The sequence below is a fragment of the Cicer arietinum genome, chromosome 2, assembly GCF_000331145.2.
Source record: "Cicer arietinum cultivar CDC Frontier isolate Library 1 chromosome 2, Cicar.CDCFrontier_v2.0, whole genome shotgun sequence".
In the NCBI taxonomy this organism is placed as follows: domain Eukaryota; kingdom Viridiplantae; phylum Streptophyta; class Magnoliopsida; order Fabales; family Fabaceae; genus Cicer; species Cicer arietinum.
This window is the reverse complement of record NC_021161.2, coordinates 36,015,740-36,037,200: the sequence shown is the minus strand read 5'-3', so window position 1 is coordinate 36,037,200 and position 21,461 is coordinate 36,015,740. Positions and strand designations below refer to the sequence as shown.

The 21,461-nt window shown below is 28.7% G+C and overlaps 1 protein-coding gene, 1 long non-coding RNA gene and 1 pseudogene across 2 annotated transcripts; 2 read left to right on the top strand and 1 right to left on the bottom strand.

Annotated features, from left to right (window-relative positions):
• The first annotated feature begins 1,252 nt into the window (after positions 1-1,252).
• Positions 1,253-2,536, top strand: LOC101489800 (uncharacterized; annotated as a pseudogene).
• A 2,860-nt stretch (positions 2,537-5,396) lies between these two features.
• LOC101499123 (uncharacterized) lies at positions 5,397-7,272 on the bottom strand. The gene is made up of 2 exons (XM_027331695.2): positions 7,135-7,272; positions 5,397-7,047 (listed from the first exon to the last, which is right to left on the bottom strand). The coding sequence occupies exons 1-2, from the start codon at positions 7,172-7,174 to the stop codon at positions 5,903-5,905; spliced, it is 1,185 nt and encodes a 394-aa protein (XP_027187496.1). The 5' UTR covers positions 7,175-7,272; the 3' UTR covers positions 5,397-5,902.
• Positions 6,196-7,911, top strand: LOC140919274 (uncharacterized). Its single transcript, XR_012161886.1, has 2 exons — positions 6,196-6,336; positions 6,564-7,911. It is a non-coding gene; the product is annotated as an uncharacterized lncRNA (long non-coding RNA).
• Positions 7,912-21,461: the final 13,550 nt, after the last annotated feature.

The following is a 21,461-nucleotide window of genomic DNA, read 5'->3' as shown; positions in this document are numbered from 1 at the left end:
GGGAAGTGTGTCCAACGGATATATTCATTTTAAACTGAATATTCAAAGCCTTTTAACATCTATAAATTGAAGATCAATTGGAAGATGAAGGGAATAGTTCAATTTACAAATCTACCAACACTTGTTCAAGTAACAAGTCATAAAAACTCATCAAACAAACTCCAACTCTCTTCACTATATCTTTGAATCATTATATACTGAGTTTGTCTTTCATTTATCTCAAACAAGTGTTGAGAAGTTTCAAGATCCCAAACACTTTTATCACACACATTATTTGTAACTCAAGTCTATCTTTTATGTTAGATTGAATGTGTTTGTAAAAATCCTTTCAAGGTTGAAAGGTGATTGTAAAAATCCTTTCTAGGTTGAAAGGTGAAGATTGTAACAGATCATGGTTGATCTGGATTGGTGGTGTAAAAATCAATAACGTTCTCCGTTTTGAACACTTAGTGAAAAATCTCACGGTTGTGAGGACTGGACGTAACCCGAATTGGGTGAACCAGGATATATCCTTGTGTGATCTCTCTATCTCTATCTCTATTTATTTTATGCTTTACAATCAAATTTTATATTGATAAAATTGATATTGTTGTTTTTTACTAGCCAAGATCAATCTTCGTTTATAACCAAGATCAAACTTAAGTTAAACTTTCAATTTTAAATAGGAATTTTTAAAAAGGGGCAATTATAATTCAAACCCCCCTTCCTTATAATTGACATTGCTACTTCAAAATGTTGCTTAAACTAGCCATTAGTCAAATTAACAATTGTTAAAACTAGTTGTTAATCAAACTAACCTTTAGTCAAATTAACAATTGTTAGAACTATCTGTTATTCAAACTAGCCGCTAGTCATACTAGCCATTATTCAAACTAGCCATTACTCAAATTAGCAATTGTTAAAACTAGTCGTTAATCAAACTAACCATTAGTCAAATTAACAATTGTTATAACTAACTGTTATTCAAACTAGCCGTTAGTCATACTAGCTGTTATTCAAACTAGCCATTAGTCAAATTAGCAATTGTTAAAACTAGTCGTTAATCAAACTAACCTTTAGTTAAATTAGCAATTGTTAGAATTAACTGTTATTCAAATTAACCATTAGTCATACTAGCTGTTTTTCATACTGGTCGTTATTCATTTAACATTATATATATACTCTCATTCTTTTTTTTTTTTTTAAATATACCAATCTTTTCACACTCCTATATTTTTTATGAAGTTGTTTACTCTCCTTCCTGAATCATCTAATGGATCCAAATAATTCGAAAGAACTCAATAAATTCTTCTAGGAGTTGATAAATGATGAATTTGTGGACAGCACCGATATGGAACTATTGATGTCAATGTTTGAAAGGCAACAACAATCCAATAGTTCTACTAGGCACATGCGAAGAAGAACAATGATAGATCGAAAGTGTGAAGAAGGGCATACTCGATTGTACAACGACTACTTCTATGACAATCCAGTATACACAAGTGCTCAATTCCGACGACGGTTTCGAATGCATAGAAACATGTTTCTTCAAATCGTAACTACACTTGGAAATCATGATGAGTACTTTCAAATGAAGGTCGATGCAACTAGTAAAATGGGTTTTTCGCCATTGCAGAAATGCACTGCTGCTATTCGTATTTTGGCATATGGATCTCCCGGTGATAGTGTAGATGAATATGTTCCAATGGGCGAAAGCACTGCAATTGAGTGCTTAGAAATATTTGTAAAGGGCGTGAATGAGATGTTCGGAGCTGAATACTTGAGAAGACCCAACAACAATGATATTCATCGCTTATTACAAATGGGGGAGACACGTGGCTTTCTAGGTATGTTAGGTTCTATCGATTGTATGCACTAGGAATGGAAAAATTGTCCGATTGATTGGAAATGCCAGTTTTGTCGAGGTGATTATGGTAAACCCACGATCATGCTTGAAGCAGTGGCATCACAAGACTTGTGGATTTGGCATGCATTTTTTGGCATTGTAGGTTCCAACAATGACATTAATGTGATAAACCAGTCCAATGTGTTTAACGATGTTTTGGAAGGACACGCTCCCAAAATGCACTATACAGTTAACATAACTTCATATAATATGGGATACTATCTAGCAAATGGCATCTATCCCGAGTGGGCTACATTTGTCAAGACAATCCCAATGCCACAAGGAGATAAGAGAAAACTATTTTCCCAAAAACAAGAATCAACTAGAAAGGATGTGGAGCGAGCATTTGAAGTACTTCAATCTAGATTTGCAATTATACGTGGTTCAGCTCGTGCTTGGCACATGGAAATCCTTAAACATACAATATATGCATGCATCATATTGCATAACATGATCGTTGAAGACGAACGACACACATATGATGGTGATTTTGATTACTCTTATGATAACATGGATAGTAACGTCTCAACAACTGAAACACGTAATGGTCCTCATCCTAATCTTGTAACAAGAATACAAAGGAGAGCAAGTATCTGTGAAAAACAAGGTCATCAACAACTTCAAGCATATTTGGGAGCGCTTCAGACATGAGAATAACGAAATTTAAATTTATTATTTACTTTATCATTTTTAATTATTTATGTCATGTATTTAACATTTAATTTTTATTATTGTTATAAAAATTTAAGTTCAATTTAATTTTAATTTTAACTTAAAATTATGTATAATAATATTAATTGAAATATTTAAATTAATATTTTAAGTTATAATAAAATTAAATATAAATAAACTATTAATGTATAAATTAAAGTTATGAGATATAATATGGTTTTTTAAAAGTTAAACCGTAAAAAAAGAATGAATTGCTTCAAGTAATGTGGCATAGTGGGATGACCTATTTAATGAACCTATGTTGAGTTCAACGGTGGAGTAAAAAATGAATGAGTTGTTTCAAGATGATGTGATACAATTGACCCCATTTAATGAACCCATATTGAGTTCACCTTAGTTTTTTACTTGTCATATGAATTTCATATATGTAAATTTTGCTCTCGAGATAAGGGAAAAAACTATTTTATCTTTTTTATTGTATAAAAGTTTGAATCTTTTTTACTTTCATTTTTCATACACATTTTTGATTATTCGACAAAATTCCAGTATTTTTGAATCCTTACTGAAACAAATAAGTAAGTTTTTTTTTTCTTGAATGTTTTAAAAATTCCAAAATATAATTTTCATTTTTTTTTTAAAAGTTCCAAAATGTAATTTTCAATTTTTTTAGAAAGTTTCAAAACTTCCGAACAATATGAAAAATTAGAAATAGAAAAATTTCGAAATAGAAAATTTCAAAATTTTCGATGAAATTATAACCTCAAAAATAGAAAAATTCCAGAGCTTCAGAGGTTTGAAACTCTTAAATTATGAAATTTTTCTATGATTAAAATGTCACACAGAGGTCGTATTGCTCTTTCATTAAAATTCAGCATTACGCTAAACCAATGAAACAATGCAAAATAGTTGGTTAATTAATAAAATAAACACATGAACACCTTATTTAATCGAAGAACTATTCATCTACAATAACTCTAAAATAAAAATTAAATGAAAAGAAATAAACTAAATAATTAATTTAAAATACTCTAAAAAATTACATTTGACGAGGATTCATCGGTCTCCCTCAACTTTATGCCAGCCTAAGTAACCTTTGTGCCCTAGCTCACCTTCATCTCTCTTACATGAATAATTTCTTCTTATTTTTTTTATCCATTTCCAATGTCATAGTTTAATTCATCATCCCAAATAAACAATTAACAACTCTGATTACTCTATAAAAAACAATCTGCAATCAACCATCAAATTGCCAAATTGGAATGTTTACTCACCTATAAAATCCATATTCAAAATTTTAAAAATTTGAAATTACTCTCGAATATCTCCGTATCTAGAATTTCCTTTTAGGGTTTTCACCCGTATTTGAAAATAGAGAAAAACATAGTTTGTTTAATGGTACCTATTACCCTAACAACAACAAATCAACCCAAAATTTTAGTTGGATTAAAACCGAAAACAAAATATTATAATGTAGCCATGAATACACCAAACTTGGACACACAGTACCAGTGAGATAACAACCCATTATTGGTCTGTTTGAACCAACGACTAGCACTACAAGGGGGGAAGAATATTCTTTTTTGATGATATATAGTTGATCGGTAAAGGACAAGATGACACATATTTTATGGTTTTAAATCTATTATCATATTTAAAATAATATTGCAATTTAAAATAAAAGATAATATTTTAAATAAATATTTTAAAAACATTAACTTAAAATTGGAAATGGAATAAAAATAATTAGGCTTAATTGCAGTTTTGTTCCCCCTATTTTAGTTGATTCGCGAAAATAGTCTCATCATTTTGTTTCTCCCCAGTTTTGGTCCCTCAAACAGAATTTTGGTCCAAAACTTGATGAAATTTCATTTTTTTTGCATTTATTTAAGTCACAACATGCCTCAAAATCTCATTTGCAACAATTGTACCTGGAATCTATGATTATAAATGGTGTAATACGGCTTTAAAAAATGAAATTTCATCAAGTTTTTGATCAAAATTCTGTTTGGGGACCAGAACTGGAGAGAAACAAAATGGGGGACTACTTTCGCGATTCAGCTAAAATAGGGGGACCAAAACTGCAATTAAGCCAAATAATTAATTAGACTACAGTTATTAATAGTATAAACAAAGTCGAGCGACATGACCTTCGTATATAAAATGATATCGACTTAGTGTTTTCATCCTATTGATTGAAATAAAAACATAAAAGTTGTCACTATAACGACTATAAGCCATCGTGATAGCGTTAGAGCCGTGGACAAATGCAACTATTGACTACGAAAATATTGTTGTCACTATAAGTTTTTAGGGATATTATCTATGGTTTTTTTTTTTTTTTTACTTTTATCTAATGTTTTTTGCCATCACTAAAAATCAAATATCTTGTAGTGGTTTAAATATTTTTTTTTTCCTTTGAGGGTTTTGATTGACCAGATAAATGGGTTTCAATATTATTTTACAAAACTAGTATAATTTTGAATTTGTTTTAGTGTTTTACAACATTTCAAAAATAATGATCTTTCATAAAATACAAACATTGTCAATTTCATTGTCAATTTCTAAAGGCTTCTAACCTCTCGTCAAAATAAAATAAGAAAAACTTAAATATATGATGGTTACATGTAAATATGAATGATTTTTTTTTGTTTGTTTTATAGTCCTTAAGAAAAGCTTAAATATAAGAAAAGCTTGTAAGTGTTTTGTTTAATTTTTTGTCCTTTGTAAATATTTTTACTTTATTTTTTTTGTCTTTATCCTTAAATATTTTTAGTCCTTGTACATAATACTGTTTTTGTATAGTAAATAATGAGTATAATGCAATATATGAAACCTAATATGAACTATTCATCAATAATTTATATTACTTAGTATAAATTCCATTGGATACAAAGTTAGTAGCTCACTTGTACGTGTGTAATTATTTTTACATTCTTTCCATAATAGACGGTAGAAAAAAAATAATACACAAAGACACTCCAAAATAAAAGAGTGAAATTGAAAAAACTCCTTAATCATTTTTTTTTTTGCACTAATGAAGGTCACCTTAATCCACTCCCAATCTCTCTAATTCTCTCAAACCTTATAGGGAAGTTTATTTTTCCTCTCCATATATCCATAGCACTCTCTGTCAAACACAAACCAATTCAACACATTCACTCAATAGTGTTGAATATATATAATAATTTTTGCATGAGCACAACAATTTTCATCTATAAAAATGCACGGTCTCATCAACTTTTTTTTAATAGGTTGTGATGATTTGGTACACTTTGTGGAGAATCACATGCAAATAATGAATTAATTACTTCCGCCAAAAGCAATTAATCAATCAAATAATTATAATTAACCCCACCACTGATGAACAGCTACTCCTTCATCTCTCAATTTTCCATACAAAGCCAAACATTCCCAATAAGCCCTTCTACCTCTAGTCCCTTGCTTCAAATTTAAACCATGTGGCTTGCACTCCAAGAAAAGTTCATCAACCAACATAATAGCTTTACTCCTCATCATTTCCTCAACAACTTCAGCCTCAGCTTTCATCACTACATACTCTTCATCCTTTACATTCTTTGTCAACCAATCCGACATCTCTATTTGTGCGGTCGTCGAACCCTCCACCACGGTTTCTATCTTATACATCTCAAAATTCTTGTTCCTTGTTGGATAATTCTTTGAAAACCAATCTGTTCCACTACCTCCATCTTTCTGTGGCAACCCTACGTCAATGAAAACACGACGGGGATAGCTTTCCAGGGTGTCACCCATTAAATCAGGTAAATACTTTGTACGCTTCAAATACACCCTAGATTTCCCAGACGCAGCACGAGGTGGCTCGAGGAGAACATCCTCGAGGTTCTGAAGTGCTGCTTTCTTTGCCTCAGTTGCATAATTACATAGCTTTCTCTGCCCACCGAGTTTTAAATTTGTTTGAGATGAACCAGATGTTTTCTTCATTGCCATTACTACTTTCTCAAACCTTCTCATGTATGCTACCTTGTAGTTTGAGGGTTTTTGAAATGCGGAGTTTAGAAGCACAATCGTTGCGATGCCATCTGTTTTTAGGGTTCTATCGATGAATTGTGACGAAGCGTGAAAGTTGGATGTGAAGATGAAATCAATTGTATTGTCGAGAATTGATCTTTGTTTCTCCATGTTGTTTAATGGAATGTAATCCATGTTGTAGTGATCCATGATAGTCTGAAATTGATGAAACCCTTCTTTTTCTTGATCTCCAAGAAAAATAGCTTTGTATTGATTTGTTTTCTTCACGAGGCCTTCATTGGTTAGATCATTGAAGAGAAGGGTTAAAAGTTGATCCATGTTGATGGAATAATCAAATCCATTGTGTTGTTGTTGAAGAATATTCATGTTTGAGGTTGAATCATCAAGACTAGGGTTTCTCGATACAAAGGAAGAACTTATCAATGGGAATGAAGCCACAAACAATGCCAAAAGAACCAAACGATAAAAAATCTTCCATGTTCCTGAATTAGGAAACCTAAGTATAAGATAATAGGCTTTTGGGTTAAAAGAAAATGCACTAACATGATTGTTCTTGTTGTAAAAGTAACCTTTTGTTCCAAAGGAAAAAGTAGCTAGGTCAACCGCCATGGTGGTGTTGGGATTGAAAATCAAAAGAAACAAAAAAGTAAATTGATGTATATAATGTATAGCTAGAAATTAATATGGCAGAAGAAGAATTAATATATAGTATAATGAGAAAAATTGAAAAGAGTTATTATGAATATATTATAAGATAGTAAGAGGGTGTGAGAGAGAAGAGAGGGGGGTGTGGATAGAAATTGAGATAAATTTATTAGCGACAACAAAATCTAGCTGCGGTGTGATTTCCACCAACAAGAGCAACTCGATTACTTTTCAATGCTAATAAAAGTGATAACAATTCTTTCATTCGTTGCATCTCCATAATTTTTTTAGATTATGATAATCCAGCTCGACGATGGTGATTTTGAGGGAAATTAATTTAATTAATTGTAATATATTCACTTTAGGAACTCATCTCTCTCTCATTCACCTTCATCGATCACAAGAATGCAAATGAAAAATGTGAGAGTTAGGGGGAGGGGAGAGAGAGAGTTTTTGAGAGGCTTGGTATATGATGTAATAAACTAATTAATAATTAATCAAAGGTTATAATTGTTTGGTTTTGGAGTTTGAATTGGGTGAGAGGGATACGGATTTGGAGGGTAACTATATGGTAGAGATTGTTTCCAAAATGGTTGGTAACACGAAAATTGTGTTATGCCATTCCCTAATTTGCTAAGTGCTAGCTACACTTTAATGTCTTGTGATATTTATTTATTTTTATATATTTTTGTAAAGTTATATCGAAATTAATGCGTGTGTGTGTGTGTAGGGTGGAATCGGTCCTATGATGGTGTGGACAATTAGGATTAGTTGGCATTGGTTTTGGTGCTTAAAGATAATAATTTGCTATTAATGGGAAACTAATTACAATAATTGGTAGTTATACAGATTGCATGTGTCCATCACTTACTCGTTTTGTATGTACCCCTAATTCGTGTAATGTGTTATTAGTTTTAATTGTATGCGTTGCTCGAAAACTCGCTTACCACACGAAATTACATAGATATACTCCCTCAAGTCTCAAATTATAGGATATTTTGTAGATTTATAATTATTTTTTAGAATTTTTAAAATAGGCTAAATTACATATGTGTCCCTTAACTTAATTTCAGGTAACGTTTTAGTCCTTTATCTTTTTTTTCCCGATTTAGTCCTTTATTCCTAACAATATCAAATAAAGTATGAAAATATGAGTTTATTTGAAGATTTGCGTTACGAATTTGATGAAATTTGTATTATATTGAATAATATAATTAATTTTATGAGTTTTGATTGATTTTTTTTTTGAATTTTTGTATAAAAAAGGATAACATTGTTGAAATTTTAAAACATAAAATATCGAATTGTCACTTAAAATTAAAATAAAGGACCAAGTCGGGAAAAAAAAAAAAAGATAAAAGACTAAAACGTTACCTGAAATTAAGTTAAGGGACCACAGATGTAATTTAGCCTATAAATTATTATCAAATTGTAAAATAATTTATAAATTATAAATTTATTATAAATAATTGTAAAATAATTTTATAATTTATAAATTTATTATAAATTATTACCATTGGTAAATGACTAATAATATTATAAAATAATTTATAAATTTATTATAAAATAAATTATAAAATAATTTGATAATAATATAAATTATAAATTATTATAAATAATTGTAAAATAATTTTATAATTTATAAATTTATAAAATAATATTATTATTGAGAAGAGAATTGAAGGAGATTAGGCATTGAGAGCATGGTTGAGAGGGGAGAAAGGAGAAGAGGTCCACATCAGCTAAAAGCTGATGTGGAAAATATTTGTATAGGTGGATGAAATAGAATGAGGTGACATTCAGGGGTGAGGTGGCATTCAGAGGTCTGTTTTAAATATATATAATAGATAATAGATAGATTGTAAATAAACTTATTAACAATATAAGAAAATAATTATGATGTGATTGTGACTCTTAAAATATCATAAAGATCTATCACTGATAGTATTGTGGTTGCTTTGTAGTATACCATATAATTTTGATTTGTAGAAAATAATTTTTTAAGACAAAGGATATCCAAGTTACAATAAAACTATAGTAATAATAGAATTTGAATGCTATTGTTTAAGACATATAATAATAAATTAAAGTTTACTAAAAACATGTTTCACATGTAAAGGAAGCTACACTAGAAATGTCATACAGATCTGAGTTGGGTATTGATATTAAATTTCTAATATTAGAAATGTCATCAATAATTTTTGTAACGTCGAAAAATACATCTTCATTTTTTAGTTTTTTTTTTTCCGCATCAAAGGTCATAATCGGTCAACAAAGCCTTGTAATATTATTTTCATGTTAATTAATATGATCTTATAATGTAATTTCCATGTTCTTTAATATGGTAACAAAATGAGAGAAAAAAAGTTCATAACACACTTTAAGTGTTAATGGTTGGACAACATTCTATTGATAGTTGATTATTTTTTTGACATGTTCATTGTAACTTGACGATCTATCTCAACAAAATAATAATGATTGGAAATTACATTTCTATTGTAAAAATCTATCCAAAAAATCTAATATTACTAATTGTCTTATTTATTAAAAAAACTAAGCACATTTGCTAAATTAGATTTATGTATATTATGGTAAAGCATTAATGTGACATATCCATCATGGAATACTCAGTTAATTAATCTAAAGTACAATATTGAATTACAAAATGATTGAGCAAGACATTAACTAATTGAAAAGTTGATTAAGTGAGTGATGATCTAAATTTATAGGTTATATTGATCATTTAGATGCTTTCAATTTAAATAATTGCATTTTTTATTTCGCAACTATTTAGACATTCTAACTAATAAGTTTTGTTCCATATTTCGCAAAAGCATGATAAATCTTCAGATTGATCAAGATTTCGCAAAAGCATGATTGAAGTTGGAGTAGTAGTAGTAATAGTAGTAGTAGTTTGCTTAAAATCTCCCCTTACTACAACCTTGCCTCCAAAGATAGTATTGGGTTGCTTTCAGTAATTCTACATGATTACTACATTTATGTATGTTACATGTATATGACTCTAGTGTAGGAATATGAATTAGATAGTATTGGGTTGCTTTCAGTAATTCTACATGATTACTATATTTATGTATGTTACATGTATATGACTCTAGTGTAGGAATATAAATTTTAAAATTTGAATGTGTTGTTCTCCCACCTAGTAGCAATAGTGATGCTATTCCACTTGAAGTCATTGTCAACACAATTTGCTTTCGTGAACGTATTTTTGAAGCTAACATTCGTCACATAAATGTTTTTCATGTGTCATCATAGCCATAAAGAAAAAATACTTCCCCTTTTGCTCTTCCATAGCTTTCACGATTTTATGGAAGATCACAGTTTGCTCATCTATTTTTAACCAATATGATTAAAATTAGAAATATTGAATAAAAATTATGTTCAAGTTTATTTGAAAACAATCATTACGTAGTGTACAAAGTTTTAAACTCTTAAAATTATTTTGCTACATTATAGTTATGTTCTTCATAAATGAGTCTATTCCCTTGTGTGATCAGGTATCCTCTTGGATATGACATTGACTTGTAATCCTTTAAGCTCTTTTTGTTATCTTGCAAATGTTGCTCAATTTGCACGGGGGTTAAATTTTGAATCCCTCATCATTTAACATCAAATTTAATAACATAGAAAATTGTCAATCCTATTGTAAATGGATTAATATTATTTAAATTATTATTTAGGGAGTTTATATAATGGGTATTTAGCTTTTGAATAGCTTGAGATATGTTTATTCATGTTATGGACAAAGTTAATTAAATTTGGTACAACGATGCTTATATATTTTGTGTTGAGAATGAACCAAAATAGTAAACTATTTTGTAAGTTTAATTTATAAACGAATGAATGAATTCAATAAAAAAAAAACTATTTGGTTTGTGCAACAAACCAAGTATATTTCTAATATGATAACTTACTATAAGATATTAGTGCTAATATAGTTGGAGTATTATTATTATTATTATTATTATTATTATTATTATTATTATTATTATTATTATTATTATTATTATTATTATTATTATTATTATTATTGTTACTATTATAATTACTATTATAATTATTACTATTATTATTACTATTATTGTTATTATAAACTAATAATTGGATAATTAATTATATACCTTTATTGTTTGAGATCCTTCTTTGTTCATATAAAGTTCCACCTGCTAACCAATGTCAACTCTTATTCCACACACGAGTTGGTCGAATCATAGTACTTGCTAAGAGCATGTTGACAAAAATTTTCCGCAAGAAAGATTCACATCCCCATTGACGTGTCTCTATGATAGGTTCAATATATTCTTTATCATCTTCAAGCAGTCTCATTGCAAAACTTGCATATCGAAAGCTATCATAAATAAAATTAGAAATTGTCTTTATTTCTTCATAACTTCATGGGACTTTCACATGAGTGAGCATCATTCTCAAATAATATAACTCTCCTATACATGGTGGAACCATATAAGTCTTCCAAATGTATACCCTTTAGTCCATGGTTTCCAACATCTTTACTTTTAACATATACAAACTTGGACACAAATTTACTACATGTGTTAATTCTCTCTAGCTTAAGAATATATCTTATTTGCTTTCATCCATGAGGTGAACATGGATTTTGTAATTGATAGTTTTTCATAACATTATTAATATTTTCATAATTATGATAATAAACCGATTGCTCACATTCTAAGTGGAAATACAATCTTTCAACAGTCGGTTTTCTTCCATGTATTGGGAAAGCTAAGATTCTCCAACACACTTCACTGAGTGACATATATCTACAATCAAGATGTCAACTTTTGGTTCTTTGGGTGATGATTCATTTGACATTATCACTGTAGTTATTCTATCACAATCTTTATTGATGTACTTTGATTACACCATTCCATGTTGATGTGAGCTTGATACTTACGAAGCAAACTTTGGTTGTACGAGACAACAAACCGATTATCTTGATGAGTACCATTCTTCTCAACTGTTTGTGTATTATGACTTCTTCTATACACTGGAAATCCATGTTGATAAAAAAATTGTTCTATCTTGGTACTTTATGGGAAAGAACTTTGTACATTTTCCATGTTTAGGGCGCAATGCTTTTTTATTTCATAAACCATTTGACCCATGTATCATGTGTGATTTGACCAAATTGTAAAATTATAGATCACTTATATGGTCTAAAATTTTAGCTGAAATTAGTTTGTCAATATCATCTAGTGTTGGATATTTTGTTGATGGATGAAGGAAGATCAAGATGTGGGCATGTGACAAACCTCGCATTTGAAACTCAATTATTTACGTATCTACAAAAGTTAATTTTCCATGTATTACATGACGAGCATATAAGTTATGACATATAATAATAATTTAAAAATATTAAGAAGAACACTAACATGCAAGTATTTTGCCAATAACCTTTTTCTTTGTCAAATATGCTAGTAGATCAACAAACTTCATTTTAAATACTCTTGCAATTATGTTTCAAGGATCATTAGTTTTTAATAATTCGATGCTAGCAATCGTTGGATTTCTGACCAATTAGGATTACATAAAAATGTAATAAGAAGGTCGAAAAATCCAACATAGCTACAAATAGCCACACCGTAAAAGTATAAGTTATCCATGTAACAACGACTACCAACATATGTTGCTGGTAACACAACTCTCATACCCCTATTTAAACCTTGAACTTGGTTGTTGCTCTATTTATCATTCAAACTGCGATATTTTTCAACTCATAATGATTGGTTGTTCCTCAACCACTTGTGGTTTTTTCCCTCTATCACTGTGAATCCATCAACCAAGAATTGTTGGGGTAATCTTCTTGATCACATTATTGTTTGTGCTTCATGATCTCTTGACATAATTCTATATGCAAGTCATTCTCGTAAAGTAAAGGGATTCCGCTTAACATTCTTGGTTCCTACTCTTTCTCTATGAGTATTTTTTGGTCTATAACCAACTTCACATAAAGGAATAACAAAGGATATTGATATGCTAAATAACTTTGTGTAGGAACCCGTATCCACATCACAAACTATTAGTGCAACCACTTCAGACACTGTTGGTTGGTTATACAATCTTCCATCAGATGATCTTTCAGAAATCAAGAGTAGTTTCAAATCATGCACTTGTTTATCTTGCAACCGCACTCTTGCGATTGTAAATGACTGATTGTGAATATTGTACTAGTAAAACATGTTACTTAGCTCATGAACTGTCTCTTGATCAAGATTGTTGTTGTTCCTATATGTTCATAATTTACAATATCAAATAGTTAGTGTTTATTAAGATAGTATCAAAAAATGTGATAGAATACATGCAGTTATTTTTAAGACATATGATTTATAAATCCCTGATATATTGATATTTTAGATTAAAAAACTGTAAATTAGCATGACATTGCTATATATATATATATATATATATTAATGAATGTTTGTAGACTTAATTTCGTATTATCTCTGTTGTTATAGAAGCTGAACATAATACAATTGATAAAATGTATATTAAAAATGTTATATATAATAATTAAAGATGATAAGTTTACTTGAATGATTGGATTGTGTTTTTGGATATCATTTTCAGTATCATAAATATGTAGTCATGCGAACTGGGGTGTGGACTGGGTAGTAGTAACAAACTATCTATCTTATGACATGCTTGACTTTGTATCCTCATATTTGGTGGTCCTCGTCCAATATTGAACATATTGTCCAACTTTGCTCCTAGACATGTGAATGCAAACATCATAATATACATCCTAATATGTTGAAATTTTTTACTTTTAGGAGAATCATGTGTGAAACGTAGTTTTTGAAGACTTGGTGGTGGTGTCTTAAGTAGAGGAAGTTGCACTTTTCCATTGCCACAACACTTGGAAAACTTTGGATTAGCAGACTGAACACTTTTGTTTATTCATTCTTGGTACCACATGTTTGCTCCACAATAATTGCATTTCATCATGGCACTGCCAAGATCATAATATACTGAAATAAATCAACATAAAGTAATTTAATATTAACAATTTCCTGACATATTAAATATTAAACATATTAAATTATAACCAGAAGTTACAAATATACTTTGCATATCGTCATATTTTTCAAACATGTTTTGTTGAGGAAAACTTCATCTTCATCATTACTACTATCTGTATCATCTATGTATTCATGCTTAAACATGTATTCATGTTCATCAATTGTATCTATTAAGGGAATTATTTTAATTTGTTTATCTGTATTTAGTTTGTACGAGGTTTTTCAAAAGATAAAATCACATATTTGGCTAATACTATCATTGAATTCAAGTTCTGAATCATGTAGGTCACTATTGTTATTGCCATTTCATAGCTTTGTATGTTTATTGAAAGCACTTTTGGTAATGCTTTTGATGTTGAACATGAACTTGAATCAACATTTTGAAATTTTGTGAAAAGATTATCCCTCAAAGGGAAATTTTTCTTTTCCTTTGTCCGATGACAAGAAGTTGAATGTGATTGATTTTGTATAACACTCCCCCATGTTTTTATGTTGGAAGTGTAAGTCTAATAAAAGAAGATATTGGAATTTTGTTGTTAACATCCAATGTGATATTAGACAAATGAGTTCATTGATGCTGATGTATAAAATTTAATTTAGTATTTGGATTTGACATAGTGGATGGACAATCAACTCTGATTTTTTTTAGCTCTTCTTTTGTCCAATATAACTTTCCTTCAATGTCTTGCTTTTGCAGCTCTCATTTTTCTAACAATAGTGTAATCATCTATAGTGTCTTTTTATGCTTTCCTGTAAGATGTATATATAAAAGTAAAAAAGGGTTAGACTAATATACAACTTGATTATAAACACTATAGTAATAATAATTTAAAAAAAAACATTTACTCTTTTAAACTTCATGTCATTCAACCGGTAAAAAATTTATTATTTCGTGGAGCTTATATTTTATTTTTTCATTTTAAATCTTAAATTTTGTTTTACATTATAATAACCAATATTATATGTTTTAAAATTACCACGTCAGTTTCTTTTGCATTTAATTTAGATCCATATTTGATAGTGCTAAACCAATAACTTTATCATGATTGATAATATAGGATTGACAGATTGAGAGCTCTTTCTTTATTCTATGGGTGGTGGTGCATGGCCGTTCTTAGTTGGTGGAGCGATTGATGATATTGAGCTAAGCTTTATGAACCTCGTATCACAACATATTTACTGCAACTATGTTATTCCTTCAATATGAAGTTGGAGTTTTGAAAGTTTTAAGTTCTATTTTACAGTTGATAATTGCAGTTCAACTTTAAGTAGAAATGAATATAACATTTAAAAATTAGTTTGTTAGGTATTTGAGCTTATAGGTTGATTAGATTTTTTTTTTTTTTTTTTTTTTAAAAGAGTTCTAATGAGGCAACATTGATATACCTCATATTTCATCCCCTAAATTGTTGCTGGTATTGTTTTGTGAGTTTTTAATGTTAAGAGAGAAAGACATGAAGCCAACTTTATGGAGTTAGTGAGGATATAATAATATTAAAATAAAAATTGATCATATCTTTTCCACCAAAATAGTACTTTTAGTCTACTTTATCCAATGGAGGAAAAGTTTTCTTGGGAATATTTTTTTCTAGTTGGCATAAGTAAACTACTTTTCTTGTTGATGACATATTTCAGACTTTCTATAGTTTCATAAGTTATGGTCTTCAATTTTTGTTGTTGTTTTATTAAGTTATAATAAATTTATATTATTAAGTTAGCATAAATATAAATTTTATCAATTTCCACATTTTAATCTCTATGCTATATGTACGTCATTTGAGTTTCTCCAACCTAGTTAATAGCCTAAATTTCAAGAATGTAATGTATTATTTATAGTGTGAAAGCTAGAGGTATTTTATAGCCTAATTGTGTAGATTTTGTTGTAACATGCAACAACAACAAAAAAGACTTACTAAGATAGCAATCAATTTACTCTTTAGTCATACATACAGTTTTATAGATAGAGAGATAAAGATAATCACTCAATAAACATCCAATTTGTATCTATTTTATTATCAGATTTATTAGTTAAAAATTGATATATCACTTTATATTTTTTCAATAGATAATCTATCAATATTTTTCATATTATTGTTCTTGAAGACAATAACTAATTAAACTTTCATACTCTAATAATAACATTGAACCAACAAGCGCATTGTGTTTAATGTTTACAACAAAACATGATTTGAGAATATATATCCCATGATTCAGATCTCATGACACAAACACATAATTAGGCCTTAAGATTACATTATTTAATAATAGTTTTTAACATAATTGAAATCATCATCTACTATCTAGCATGGAATACATTGTAGTTCCTATTCGAATTTGATAGTCTGAAGGGGTTTTGATGATGATAGCTAGACACTTACAATTGCATCGTTACCCACGTTATTTTGTTGGTCATCAGTTGGAGGCCTTTTAGCAAGTGTAGTTAACTGGACGTTACCAAGACCATTTTCACCAGTCATTGATAAGGATTTCTACATATTCCATGAAGTTTGTAAGAATTAATTAGACGACACTCATAAAGATTTATTAAATCATAATTTATTTATCAATATGATGAACTGATAAAGAGTCATATAAATATACTTACAATGTCAAATAATATTTCTTGACTAAGAAGTTGGCGACTCAATTCTCATGGTATGTGGTGTGAATACCTCATCAGGTTCAAAATGTTCCTTGATTGCAGCAATAAGTGTAGCATTACTTCATAAGTTATTAATATAACACTCTTTTGTAGATGGTTGTACTTTTACACAGAAATCTAGAGTAATCCCTATTATGTCTTGAAGTTATGATGAATATATCCTTATGTTAGTATCACCAGCCTTTAACATGTTTCGCATAAGTGAGTTATGTGGTAAATAATAAATAGCCAAACTATAAAGTTACTTGGACTAAGCATTATATACATTCTTCAATCACATTTTTTTCTCATTTGAAGTGTTGAAATTCCAAGTAGTGAAGTACAATCCTTGTCCCACGCAAAAATTTACATAAGCAATTGTCATGGAAAACTTTAATGATAATTTTGTACTTATGTTATTGTCGCGGCCTAAAATTTCGAGTTTTCGTCGAATTCAATGGAGTCGCCACCAAAATTTATTTTAAAATAGGGAAAATATTGGAAAACCCTAAAAATGTAAAAATGGTCTTTGAAACCAGATTTTGAGTTCGGGAGTCGATTATGCTTAGGAAATGTATTAGCACCCTACGACATCCGTTAAAATACATAATTCATCATTAATTGTGCAAAATTATATCAACTTAAATATATATTTTTTTTATTATTATTAAATATAAATATAAATTGTTTTTTATAAATGTGTTTTTTGAGATAAAAGTGTGTTAAAAAAAAGTGAAAAAAAGAGAAGGTTTTTATTAGTGTGCTTGACAAGAGTGTGATCTTGCTCCTACTATCTCCCGGTGTGATGGAGAAATCAAAGCTACGTAGTTTTTGGTAAAAAATGCGAATGTGTTGATTGTTTTAAAATAAATTGTATTTTGTTACTTAAAAAAATAGTTAATTTTCACGAACACAAAAAAAAAAAAAAAAAACTTGTTTGATTTGAATAATTATTTAAAAATATGAATTTTAAGACGATCGAATTGTACAACTCGTGTCTCAAAACTCAAGGAGTAAAAATATGTCACATCTAATTAACCCATTTAAAAAATAGTTTTATTATTTTATTATTAAAGTGAGCTTTTAAAACCCCCAAGCTGTATGACTTGTGTCGTAAATGCTCAAAGATTAAAAAGATGTCATGTTTAAATAACCACTTTAAACTAATTTTTGTATATTTATTAATTTAATTGTGAAGATGAGTTTTAGAACTAACAAGCTGTCACAACATGCGTCTTAACAACTCAAAGGTTAACAAAATGTCACATCTAATTAACCCTTTAATATTTGATTATAATTTTATCTTTATTTCCTTCCCCTTTTTTTAAAAAATAAAAATAAAAATAAAAATAAAATATAACTTTAAATGATTCTATAAAATGAAATCAATAATAAACATAAAAATAAAATAAGAACAAAAGAGATATATAAACCTGTAATTTGATCTGTTAAACAAACAAAAACACAATTTAATAATGGGACCAAAAAATTTTGTTTACAAGTGAAAGCTTCTTTCTAAATTTAAAAAATAAATAAATGAATAATAGAAAAAAATTAATTTTAATATTAAATAGCACAAATCAAAAGAAAATAAAATAAAATCAGTTAACACTAATAACCAATGAAATAAATTATGTTTATTATTATTTAATTACGTTCATAATTATTTATATTAAATCAAATTAATTATGTTAAATGACCGTCATTATTAAATTAAATGATTATTATTATTTAAGTTAAATGAAATAAAATAGTAATTTACAACATCACATACACACATGTTACTTGATATTGCCGTGATATCAGAGAAAAAGAAAGTATGGATGGCAGGTTGCTAGTGTCATTTCTTATGCGAATACCAACACACTAATAATAGAGTTAGGAGTAGGATAGTAATGCTGAGGCCAGTAGTAATAATACGGGGCAATATCTTCACAAAATAATAATAAAAAACCAAAGAAATCATCATAGCCTTATAAGCCAAACCAAAGAAACAATAAAACTAAGATTTCAAACAAAACACCCAATGTCAAATAAAACAAAGTTTCCAACAAATCAAGCTCTACTTCCAAATCTTAGTCATTAACATAGTGATGTTTATATCTTTCAAATAACATAAATCACAACAAACTTAAAGAGAGTAAAAAAAATACTTGCCTTTCTAAATATCTGCCACATTGAAGATGGAGGCTACGGCGCGGCTGAACTGAAAGGTCGTAACGTCTTATCTATCTTATCTTTTAATAGATTTTTGTGGGTTGTGTTGTTGAAATGAGTTTGAGTTTTGGTTATGGTTATGAGTTGGTTTGAAGAAGGATTACGGTGGACTTTTTTCAAAACATTTCTTCATCTTTTCTGTTTTGGTTTTTTTTTTACAACACTTTCTCTCTTTTTTCTTGATTTATTTCATAAGCAAAGAAAATAAACCCTCTATTTTCGAAAATCTAACCTCTGTTTCAGAATTTAGAATTCTCTCCCAAAAAGAAAATTTACTCTATGTTTCTAAATTTCGAATTCTTTTTCTCTATTTCAAAATTTAGAACCTGTGTTTAGTTTTTTTTTTTCTCAGTTTCAAAACTTCAAACTCTATTTATAGACTAAAAGTAAATTAAAGTGGTGAATTCTTCTGTTTATTAGATAAAATCAGTTTCTAGATTTTGTAGTGTTTGTTGCAAAATACAAATTTTGAGTCTAGATGTTATAAAGGAAGGTTATACAAGTAATACCTTTATTAGTATATCTCAATCAATTAACTGGTTTCTAATATGTTTGTACTTGGAAATGCTGTAAATACAGATAATATAAAGCAAAGTTATGACAGGATGCTGGGAATGCAAATAATATAAAGGAGGGTTTGCAAAAGCTCTTGCACAAAGTCAAGCAGTTAAAAGGATGTAGAATGGAAGATGAAGGTGAAGTTGAGTGTTGCCAGGGTGGAATGGATTGGTGTATTGGGTACTGACGTGTTACCATGCCAAATCAGAAACACTTTGAATTGTTTTTATTGTAATTCAAATTTTTTATTTTATTTTATGTAAAATAAAGATGTTTAAATTTTTGATGATAATTGTAAAATATATATATTATTATTATTATTATTATTATTATTATTATTATTATTATTATTATTATTATTATTATTATTATTATTATTAAAATAACTTTAAATTATTTGGACAAAAACTAGGTACTACAGCTGCCCCTATTTAATTATCTTTTACGTGCTAAAAAAATAATTAAATATAAAGACCTAAATTTTGTAGAAGGATGTTTAATTTCGAATGTAGAAGAAAATAAAAAATAATTTTGAATTGTAAAAAAATTGATGATTTAAAAAACGAAAGAGAAGTTAGTGATTGACAAAAATAAATTAAAAAAATAACCATATTATGAGCGACGCAAATAAGAAGCATGATCATCTTCGGTTGGTTACTGATGCGTAGATCGATATATAGATAAAATGATCGTGTTCGGAGTGTTTACTGCGTTGATCGACATGAATAAAGTGATGATCGTCTTCGGATTGATTACTCGATGCGTTATTCGACATAAAATAAAGTGATGATCGTCTTCGGATTGATTACCAATGCGTAGATCGACATAAATAAAAGGATGATCGTCTTCGGATTAATTACCGATGACATAAATAAAGTGATGATCGTCTTCGGATTGATTACCCGATGCGTAGATCGACATAAAATAAAGTGATGATTGTATTCGGATTGATTACCGATGCGTAAATCGACATAAATAAAAGCATGATCGTCTTCAGATTGATTATCCGATGACATAAATAAAGTGATGATCGTCTTCGGATTGATTATCCGATGCGTAGATCGATATAAAATAAAGTGATGATCGTCTTCTGATTGATTACCGATGCGTAGATCGACATAAATAAAAGGATGATTACAACAAAACATGAGTTTAGAAGGTAAATAAAATGAGATAAATTTGTTTTATTTTTATTTTTAAAAGGAAGCATGTATGTGGTAATGCAAACGTAAAATGAATAATATGATACAAAAGTTGTTGAATATAAATAAAATATACACATAAGATATGCATGATTAACTCAATATGCATGATATAAGGAGTTGTTGAGTATATGTAAAATACAAGTGAAGATGCATAAATCATGTGTGAGTATTTGAAAAAAATGTAGGATGCATGCAATGAAGATAAATTCCTTTTTATTTATTTATTTTATTATTTTTTAGTTCCCCCGATCCTTATGCGACTTTATACACTTATAAGATTCAATGGATCAACGATGATAACAATCGTTCTTTACATGATGACTCTAGTATATCTTGTGTAATCACTTTTTCTTGAGGTCAATCAAATGTGCATTATTTAAAATGCTTACCCTTCATTTTTTTTATACACCCAATATCTCGCGTTTCCGTGTATATATTTTCAAGCGTCAAAATATTTAAGATATTTTTTTTTTTATATTTTCATATATTTCAAATTCCCATATTTATTATCATAAAATAACATTTTTAGAAAAACGTTAGAACAAACAACAATGAGACTAAATTTGTTTAGA